Source organism: Sinocyclocheilus anshuiensis, unplaced genomic scaffold, assembly GCF_001515605.1.
Source record: "Sinocyclocheilus anshuiensis isolate Anshui unplaced genomic scaffold, SAMN03320099.WGS_v1.1 scaffold984, whole genome shotgun sequence".
Taxonomy (NCBI): Eukaryota; Metazoa; Chordata; class Actinopteri; order Cypriniformes; family Cyprinidae; genus Sinocyclocheilus; species Sinocyclocheilus anshuiensis.
Genome location: NW_015552616.1, coordinates 200,440 through 211,731, shown reverse-complemented (window position 1 = coordinate 211,731; position 11,292 = coordinate 200,440). Strand labels below are relative to the sequence as shown.

At 40.2% G+C, this 11,292-nt stretch overlaps 1 protein-coding gene across 4 annotated transcripts in view; it reads right to left on the bottom strand.

The window, feature by feature from the left end:
- The window catches only part of LOC107666187 (RNA-binding protein Musashi homolog 2), a 197,718-nt gene that overhangs the window by 58,627 nt on the left and 127,799 nt on the right, over positions 1-11,292 (bottom strand). For all 4 annotated transcript variants that reach the window (XM_016457380.1, XM_016457381.1, XM_016457383.1 and 1 more), the window contains exon 3: positions 8,025-8,107. In XM_016457380.1, coding sequence (XP_016312866.1) covers positions 8,025-8,107 — 83 coding nt within the window. The remainder of the gene's footprint in view (positions 1-8,024; positions 8,108-11,292) is intronic.

Sequence of the window (11,292 nt, the reverse complement as noted above, 5' to 3'; positions counted from 1 at the left end):
ATCTGGGATTTCAGTATGGAGATAAAGGTTAGGGTTATAATTTTTCAGTATTACATGACATCGTGAGTGTGTATATGCAGTTTGTTGTTTTTTGGGGGGCGTCTGGCAGAGCATTAGGACCCAGAAGCGGTGAAGCGTGATGTCAGGCGTAACAAGCAGATATTCTTAACCACTCCTATCCAACAGTGAATCTGCTATGAGCAAGAGGTGGAGTGGAGGTGCACAACAATAAAACCCCGCCCTTTATTCAACATTCCGTTTCACTTGGAATTTCATCACAACACTGAAGTCAGTTGCAACTTCCGGTTCACGGGTACTTTGATACTGATATTTTTCAAGGTATTGAAGTTAGAAATTCCTGTATCATGACCACTAATTCACGTACTTTGTCAATAAGATAAAAGTGGGTTTTGTTCAAAGTAGCTATTATCCACATAGATCTTTGATATGAATATTTTTTGGTAATTAATTAAATATCGCCGGCTAAAAAGTAACTAGTACTCTGAGTAGTTTTTGAGAGGAGTACTTTGTACTTTTACTTAAGTACTGTTTTGGCACCAGCACTTTTACTTGTAATTGAGTATTATTTCAGCAATGTAACAGTACTTGTACTTAAGTACACATTTTCAGTACTCTTTCCACCACTGAAAATTTGCAAACTATTTTTCCGGAGTAGCTTACAAAAGTTACTTTATTTTCACAACTGTCTGCCTCGTGTTCACCAAAATATGCATTGCATTCCAACATTTATTCCAGTAACGAAAGTTTCAATCCTTCCTGTAGTGCTTTTCAGCACCATGACAAAGATAAATCAGATTTTACCTGAGTTTAAAGTATGCTGAGTACATGTAGTTTGCAGTTCATATTGAATGTGATCAGCTCCAATATTCTACCATGGAATATTGGCAAGAAACATGTTTCTCTCGAGTTGTCCTCATCGCCTGCAAGCCAAAAAAAATCCAGAACTGCAGGTGTAGACTGATTCACAAACAAACGACTCCCATGAACCGGTTCTTTTTGTTAAGTTACATACATACAGAACGAACAGTACTTACGAGTTCATATGTATCTTATGAGCTCTTATGGTTCTTTTGATGAACTGTTAAGGCAAATAAGCGGTATGAGGCTGTATGACGGATCCATGAATGAACTGAATCCATCAGTGGTTAAAGAACCAACATCTGATTCACTTACTCAACCATTACGTTGAGTTGAATTCTGTGTATCTTTACATAACAATCCATGAATACATATTGTTAAAGATGAACATTTGCGCTTTTTTGTAATAAAATTAGTTGAATCTTTTTTTAAACAGCATTTTAAAGATGTTAATATCATTGTGCATATGTTCTTGTTTTTATGTTTGCTGGCCCTGTAAGGATGGGAATGTGCAATTTTTTCAGCATACGGCACGCACAGGGGAAGCTAACTCACATTTAAACTTAATGTGGAAGCAACTGTTCTCAGGTATTTAGATATATACACATTTCAAACCTCAAGCTGTCTTTAACAGGCCCAGTACAGTATGTGTGCGTGTCTGTGGTCTCACATCAAATATAGCATATTTAAATGTTATCACAGCTCTCTCAGTGAACTCCTGTTACATCACTGCGTGAGAGGTCACGCCGTATGCGGCATCTTGTTTGTACAGTTCCCAGAGATAAAACAGACATGAGAGGAAAGGGGGAGAGAAAAAAGAAAACAACCCCCTGCTCTTTTGCCCAGGGGCACCAGAACTCTCGGCTTAACACTGAGGCATAATTCATCGCAACTTGAATTAAATTACATTGGAGACTTGGGGCTCCCGTACATTATTGATACACTTACAGCTATTCCATCTGACACAGAAATCTATATTCGCCAACAAAAAAGAAAGCCTGTCAGAGGCTATTTATGCCTCCCAAACTGAATGTCTGTTTCAACAACGTTACAGTGAGAACTCTGGTAAGCACATACAGATCAAGAGAGAAAAAAAACAAAGACTCAGAAACTTCACATTTAATCACGGCTTTGCTCTGGTGTAATTTAAAGAGTGCAACGCAACCTTACACAAAGGCTCGCCCTGCATCTTTATCACACAATTTTACCTACTTATTTACATCATAATGTGTTTACACCCCCTACCTCCCTTAAACTTCATGACATTCCCTAACAGTAATGTAATGTATTTGACAAGATCAATTAAAGGGGTCATATGATGCGATTTCAAGTTTTCCTTTCTCTTTGGAGTGTTACAAGCTCTTGGTGCATAAAGAAGATCTGTAAAGTTGCAAAGACTAAAGTCTCAGACTGTGCTTGTCGGAAGGAGGGACTTTGTAGAAAACTAAGCGTTTGAGAGAGGTGGGGCATAGAGGACCTACAATAATGTACAGTATTTGAAAAATAATGTGTTTTTTGAACATTAAAGCATGTCATCATATTCTGTTACACCAAATACACAAAATAATGATCTTTAAAATAGCATCATATGTTGAAAATTCCACTAAATGATGGGAGAAAAAAAATAAGCTTGTGGATTTTTGATGATATAACAACATAGTAAAACTTGTGTCAGTTATTCATTGTTAAATTCACAGTTATGAATATTTTAATGACTAAACAAAACACAGCATTTCTGTGGAATGACCCTCTGTCCCTCTGCTTTCTTATTCTCTTTATCTCTATATATTTTACTCATATGCGCGCGAACACACACTCGCACCCTTTTTCCACGAATGTGCTGAATCTCCTCCTTTCTTTGTTGTGACATTTCCAGATCTCTGAGAGCTCTCCGGAAACAGCCTGCTCCATTACAACTAGCTGAATTACTGTAATCTTTTCAAATATCACAATCCCCTTCCATTAGCCCAACCTACTCTTAAGATACTGTGGCAGGAGTGTGTAAATACATCTACAGTCACTGCACACAAAGCGACAATAAACATCTATTAGATAAAAAGGCCTAAACAGATCTGAGTGATTAGAGAGGGGGACAAATAAACAGACACACGTTGAAACGCGCATAGCTGCTATTCACAAAAAGAAAAATAAATTATGAGTCCTATTAAAAGTTTTTACACCTGCTTTGGTTAGTTTCCTTCATTTACTGTTTAAGTCATTTACAAACATATTTCCCCATATTGCTTGTGTTTTGCAAATCATTTTGTATAAAGATCTCTGTGCTGTACAGAGAATTCTTCCATTACTTTCTTTTGTGGAATAAGAAGGTTTCTGTTCCTACAATGAAAGTCAATGGGGTCCAAAACAATTGTCTTTTCAAAATATCTTTTGTGTTCCATAAAGTGATACAAGTTTTGAATGACAAGTCGGTGAGTAAATGATTTTCACTTTTTAGTGGACTCTCCCTTTAAGAAATGTATATTTATAGATTACAGGTGATCTACACACTAGTTTCACTTTTGTATTTGCTGCTGTGGCCAGAAATATTTCAGCTAAAAATGACTTGCGCTTTTGAACCACACATATATATTTTATAATCCGACATTTTTCAGCAAAACCAAATATTTAAACAGACTGAGACTCAGTAAGCGGCTGCTAAATGAAGCAGGCATGAAAGCACACTAACTCTGCACTGTCACCGCTGTTTGCACCACATCTTGAAGATAGCTTCAGAGAGCCACGAGCCTTCAGGCCAAAAAAAAAAAAAGGGTTGGAAAATAGGAGTCATTTTCTTCCATCCTGAACTGACACTTTTTCCCTCTTCTCTCCTCACAGCGGTAGATTATCTTCCAATGATAGCGCAGGCCGGGGCCTCAGCGCGGCAAGGCAGACACTAAATTGGCCTGCCGACACACTCGGCACTTATCATACATGCTAATGGCCTGGCTCGCTGTGGGCAGGCGGCAATCCTGGCTGGGCGGCCGGGGCACACTGAGAGAGGAAGGGTGGGAACAGTAACAGAAATGAGAGCGACAACCTCCACACTGCCCGTAGGAGGCAAGGGCACTGCCAGGGAGGACATGAGCACAGAATTCACATCATTCTGCCGCAGGCACGCATGGTTCTGGTGCGGCATTGCTCTTTACGCGTTAAGGGCGAGGAGGGTACTGACTGAGTACTTGATCGCTTAGTAACGGGCGGCTAAAGGAAAGAATGTGTTCCTGAATATGATGTGACGAGAGATGACTTATGCAGTCCATACTGTTCCAAGGTTGGAGAGGTGATGATTCCCAGAGGGAGAGAGTGAGGCAGTGATAGAGAATCAAAAAGAGAAGGAGATAACATGTGCAGTCATATGTCCATGAGAACTCCCAGAGAGAGGGTTTACATGGGGTCAGGATACAGTCACTTCTTCCATGGTGTCAAACAGCCACCAGACTATAAATAACACTTCCTGGGCCGGGACCTAAAATTAGCCTGTTATTGAACGCTCCCTCACTCAGCTGTGGGTCACAATGCCCCAACATCCCACTAGTCGATTAGTGAGACTGGGTACTTATTTATTTTTAGTTTTAAGGGTTTTAAATGGGAGTGCTTTAATTAGCATATTATACGTTAGCTGTTAGCATTTGGCATAGTAAAAGTCATTCCAACTATGCGGTGCACTTTCACATCCCAATAAAAAAAGTGTGTGTGTGTGTGTGTATATGTATATGTATATATACGTACAGTGGGTACGGAAAGTATTCAGACCCCCTTAAATTTTTCACTCTTTGTTATATTGCAGCCATTTGCTAACATCATTTAAGTTAATTTTTTTTCCTCATTAATGTACACACAGCACCCCATATTGACAGAAAAACACGGTCTGAATACTTAGGACCATGTGATATTTCAGTTTTTCTTTTTTAATAAATCTGCAAAAATGTCAACAATTCTGTTTTTCTGTCAATATGGGGTGCTGTGTGTACATTAATGAGGAAAAAAAATTAACTTAAATGATTTTAGCAAATGGCTGCAATATAACAAAGTGAAAAATTTAAGGGGGTCTGAATACTTTCCGTACCCACTGTATATACACAGTATATACATATTCTATAATATTTTTTGTAATTTAGTAATTGAAAATTTTTTTGGATTTCCATCTATAAAAATATGTATATGATATAAACTCATTAGTATTACAATTCTGTGATGTTTGAAGTTGAAAAGTTGCCACATGACAGGAATGACCCATAATGACCCCTCTAACTACAGTAGAAACTACGGTCACAAAACTTTCCTTTCAGCTCCGGTGCCTCTTCTGAAGGCATTTTCCAATGGACAAACTGCAGGGAGAGTGCTGAAGTCATTCCGGCGCTTTATAGCTGTCCAGGTGATTTCAGCCACTTATCCAACGCAGTCGGCTCACGTTCACACAGTATTCCTTCATGACAGACAGCACTGGGGGGGATAAAAGTCTCTGGAATGCCTGATAAAATAGAGAATGTTTGGAATGGGACTTCAGAAATAAGCTCCCACACAGACGTAACAGGATATTATGACTCTGATTGTGCTGTTCGAAAGGGATGGAAAATAGTCAAAACAACCATTAGGGTCTGTCTATTAATAGTGATTCCCAACCATATCTGCTCAATCTGGAACTAGTCACGCTGTGCTTTAGTTTTAATTGTTTTCATTGATTAAAAAATCAAGCGATAATATGTGTTCAGCTCGCTAAATGGTTTACTTCTGAAGTGGAATTACATTTCAAATGAATCTCTAAAGAGTTCACTTCAAGGTAATCTCGATCCATCAGAACCTCTTCGTGTGGGATCTAACCTGCCTGCTGGATTCTACGTTCCTGTCTCCAAGCCTGTGGATCAAGGAAATGTCTTCTGAATGTTTAATGTCTGGCTGCGTTTCCAGGCCAGATATCAAATAAGCTGATCAGGAAGCGTGGGGTCTGTTGAGACCTCCACCGGTCCAGCTTTCCAGATCCTGGAACCATTTAGGGTCATTTATGGATATCCAGGGCCCTGGCAGCTCGAGAGTAGCCGTACTAGGTCAACAGAGCCTCTCTATAAACAGCTACTGAGCCTGGCTCGCTCTCTGCTCCACAGCCTGGGGTCGAGGGTCACAGATGGTGCCTCTGAAGATGGCGGCTCACCAAGCAGGCAGTCGACGTACAAAGCTGGCATTTCCACAAGCAGAGGGAGATCATTACGTCCGCTGTACACATATTCATGATAATAACAATATTACCATGGTCGAATTAGCAAGTCAAATATGCACACAGGCCTGCTAGCAGACGAGGCTTCAGAGACCACTTTGATCTTTTTGGCAAAAGCAACTTGATGATGGCAATTGAAATCAGTAAGAAGAGCAAAAGAGAGCAAAAGGAAGGACGGGTTTCCGCCCAACACGCCTTGACCTTTTTCTTGATTTTTAAGCCTTTCGTTCCCTGCACACCATCTGAGAAATGATCTGAACTGAGAGACCATGACAAAGCTGTCATTTTAAGTAAATGTTTTCCCTTCGCCACATTTATCTTTTTCTTAAACCTTCGTGACTGATATTAGCTATGCAAGTAATTCTCCAATGGCCCAATTTAAGCCAGCCAGTCGATCAACAGCGAGGTTCCTGCTATGAGACGCTGGGGGAAACATGTTAAAAGAAGAAAAGAAATTCAGGCTTTCTCTAGACGCTCACTAAATAATGAGAACATTTGATGCAATATCATATAAAAATCAATGGAGAGACAGGAGAGGCTGGTCTCACTGTGTTGTCATGTTTAGAATGGAATACTGAGATACACTGTGTCATCAGCAAGGTTGGAAAAGCTATTTGGAAACTGCAATTGAAACTACTACTACTATAGTAGTTTAAACTGTAGACAAGCAATTTTTAAATATAAAAAAATTAAATCTTTCAAATAGGGTCATATCAATAAAAATGAGCATAAACAACTATAGTAAACACTATATTTAAAATAAAATAAAATAAAAAGTTTCATTTTATTCACAAACAATTCACTCTTTTGAGTGGTTCGTTTTAGTGAATCAAAAACATGTAGCCTGATTACAAAAACAAGTGATTCTTATGAGTCTGTTCTTTACATGGACAGTTAAAAAAAAAAAGTTACTAAATTACTGTAATGTTTTTTTACTGTTTTGAATTTGTCTAAATCAATGTCCTGTGTCATTTTTCAGCATTAAAGAACGATTTTTTTTCATATATAATAAGCAAAAGGGACACATAACTGAAATGTACCCAAATTAATTGGAATCGAATTAAATCAAGAATTGATAAACAAACAAATACAAAACAAACTGTTTTGGTAACAACTGAGCTACTTCTGAGTCATTCTAATGAATCAATATAGCCAAATTTGGCTAGTTAACTCCCCAAAGCTGATCATCAACGGCACAAATCAGTACTGAGCTCGATCTCATGGAAAACTCCTGGAGGCTCATTGTTCTCAGTGATTTGTAAGTACAAGTAACTGAACTTAACTGACAGGGCTGACCTTCATTAAAAATCCTGCTAACTGGCTGTCATGTAGAATGACACCGGGGTTGTCCTCATTTGGTATTTCTTTGCGAGCACTGCAAGCTGCATCTGTGGCTCGCCTGCAGAAGCCTCAAGGTCAGGAACCGTGTCCCTCTGCTGTCTTTCATTCTCAAAAGCTTGGCAAGACATGGAGAAATCTAATACGAACCGTAGCAGCAAACATAAAATCGCAGGACAGGGCATCAGGTACCAACATGCAAGAGGCACCCAGGCTTTGATTTTTAAATCTTCTTTCAATCTTTTGCACCACACACTTTTAACAAGCCCCCAGAATGACTGCCAGATCCTTTCCCAGTCTTTCCTGGATGAGGGAATTGTAACGGGGGAAGAGAGACAGGCCTTTACTCCCAGCCTGGCAGACAGGGATCCAAGACACAATTTCATGGTTTGTGGCTGGTGCACACCAGTGACTCCTCATCCCCTTGAAAGCAGGCTGGTCGGGGATAGGGATGACACCCCCCGCCCACGCGCACATGGCAGCCCTGTCACCCTCACTGTACGCTGCCCATTATAAGCACCCATTCTGCTTCCAGCGTCAAATATTAATCCCGGCCCCCGAATTGAAAAATTGCAAAGAGGTGAAAGCAACTCACCATTTTATTATTGATTTCGTGAAAATGAATCTCGCAGACCTTTTCCACCACATCCTCGTTCTCGAAAGTTACAAAGCCGAATCCTGTGAAGAGGGAGAGGATGGGAGAGAGAAAACAGGGGAAGAAAGGAAGGGAGGGGGGAAAACAGCTCATGATTGAAGTGAACCAACACAGAAGCAGTTAAATGAACAGGAAAAAAGCAACAAATATCTGTTGATTGCTATTATCGTATGGAGAAGGCAGAAATGAGCCATTGAGTCGTGCAGCAATCTTCGTTTTATCTGGTCCTAATGCCATGCAAATTATGTATCTAGTACAGAGCAGGAACTCTTTTGCTGTTAAAATGATGAAGTCCTGGGCACTATTAAAATAGCTTTGAGTCTGCTCCTCAGAGATGGAGGAAGCTCAAAGCTGTTTTAATGGGATTTGTAGAGTCAGCCAGCATCTGAATTCCATTACCAAATATTTGATGTTTCTTTGCAAGTTTTTCAATACGTGACACACTATTTTTCCTCATTCCTAAGTGCCTCTACTGAGGATCCATTTTCACCTCACAGAGCACAACAGAGCCACACCATCCATGAGGAATGGGGAACATCCAGTGATTAAAAAAAAGTGCACAAACCCACTGAGACTGAGTCTCAAACTAGATATCAATGTTTGCGAACAGAATACTGATCATTTGTCACACACAATGATGCATGCACATATAAACATGACCAGGGGGCAAGAAAAGATCTGAAACATGGAGGGACACATTATAAGCTCTAATCAGCTTCGATCATGAATGTTAATCAAGTGACATAAATGCCCAGTAGACACTTGCTATTTTCAACTAAAGTTTAAATTTAATGAAATGTCGTGGTGTAAACATTAAATAAAAAGAAAAAAATCCTTACAACTTTAATACATTTGGGTGTATGTATAAGCAGTTTTGTTACAATATTTGTAATAATGATGCTACTACAAATAACCTAGTAATTAATATAATAATTTTCCTAATGTTACTAATAATATATAAAAAGTCTATTTAATACATAAATGAAAAACATGCACATCATAGCATGCATGCACCTCATCATACAAGAGAGGTATGCAAGTAATTTTATGTTTGAATAATGTAATAGATATAACAAAACATTTGCAACTAACTACAAGATACTTTCTTTTTTTCACACCATGGCCAAACAAAACTTTTAAAATGGGGGGAAAATATATTTTTTCCCCCTATAATTAAAGCAAACTTAGACATTTCTAAAAGTTGCTTCCTCATACAACCACACTCTCACACTTAATGTGCTGCGGTTTACAAGCCTTCAAGTAACAGAAACAAAAAGAACAAAAATAGAGCACTTGCCCTGCTGCTTTTAGACAAGGCTTTTTGGCTTTTAAGAAAGTGAGAGATAAGTCCTGGGGTCAACAGGTCAAAGAGGTTGACAGCAAGCCCAAAACAGGAAGCCATGGAGCCCCTCTCAACACCAGCCGTGGTAAGAGCAGATGAAGAGGTGGGAGGGATGATAAGAGGGCACGGGATAAACAAGAGGTGGCCTCTGACCCAGTGTCGTGTGACCTCTCAGTGATTATACATACAGTTTGTTTTGTTTGGGGAAGAAAACACTGGCTGAATTATCTGCTCCCTGACAGTAGAATCCACTCCTCGCCCTGCTGGGGTAAACACAGAGGTGGATGGCATGTTGTTAAGAGTTGACAGAACGCCGTAGCTGTGCTGACTGATGGGGTATTAGCTACGCTGGAACCGCATGAGGGCTTTGTATTGGGGCATGAGGTAATTAAGGGCAATTATTGTATGTACAGGCTGTAGGGGGTGATCTACGGTCATTGCCATACTGTCATCTTCTCCAGAGTTGGAAGACGGCCAGCAGCCCCTCATCGACCCTCGAGGGTTGACATCATTGACAGGAAGTGAGTTATAGGAGCAGCCGCCCCATGGGAGGATGCTGGAACAGGATTCACAGCCAATTACCTAGTGACCTCTTCGCTCGCAATGGCTTCCTGTACAAGCCTATTAGAGCTTCCTGTGACTGATCAGACCTGATGATTCGCTGCAGGCTGGATCAGGTCCTCCCATTGCTCCACTCCCCTGACTACTCTGCTCCACCTTTCCTAGCACAGATCTGGGGGTGAATGAACGTAGCTGGTTGTACTGTAGAAGTCACTTTTTTTCTTTACTTCATTTGATAGATGAGCTAGTCAGCCCAGAGCCATATTCATATCATTAAATGCTGTCAAGTAGGCCCTCAGTGTCAGCTAATCAGAAAATATTTGATTGGTCTGAACTGAATTCAACTGAATTGTATACCTCTATAATTCCAATCCTAAATTTCAACTGAATTTAAATTGAGTTAACAAAGAACTGCAATAGAATGATAGATAAAATGATAGAACGACAGAACGATATAGATGGATAGATAGATAGACAGACAGACTTTCAATTTAATTCAACTGAAACTCATGAATCAAAAAGAGTCTATTTATAGATTCTGAATTTTGCACAAGCCTGATTAGTCACAGGACTTGATTACTGCTGCCTGGTGTCCTCTGTTCATTTACAGTACCTTTGTTCTTTGTTAAAAAGGACCCAGCAAGATTCATATAAAGCTATGTTTTGTTCAGTCAGGGCAACAATAACCGCATGCAAACAAAGAGTCTGAAATTAAACATTTAAAAGGTGGCATTTGCAATGCTTTTCTACATGGCCAGACGCTGCATGCTAAGCGCAGACTAACTCTTTAAAGAGCGGCCCCGCACATGGAGGAAACATCCCTGGTGATTTCAGCCCAGAGACATTTACATGTGTCTGCAGGCCCCAGGCTGATGGGGCTGCCTTTGAAATCATGAGAGGCAGTTAGTTTTCCATCTCGGGCCTCTGCGCCCTTATCAGCCGCACAGCGACCAGTTCTGACAACCAACAAATCAGCTGTCAGGAGCAATTTCTCAGCAGCTGCAAGGGAGCTGGCACGCATTGGGTGGTTCAGGGAGCCCGACGGCTGCAGAAGGGAGGGGGAGCGGGTTACAGTACCTGCACCCCAGCAGGAAGCACCTGAAAATGACATTTCTCTGCCAATTGACAAATCTACTATCAATCCCAAAATTCTCACTGCTCAAAAGTGCACAAATGAATATCGAAGAGACTAGGGTCAGATTTAACAAGTACTTAGAGGGGGAAAAAAAATCAGAATTTTCACAACTAAGTTACAAATTGGTTTTAATGTTACATGACAGGACCGGCACCATCTGAATCAGCAGG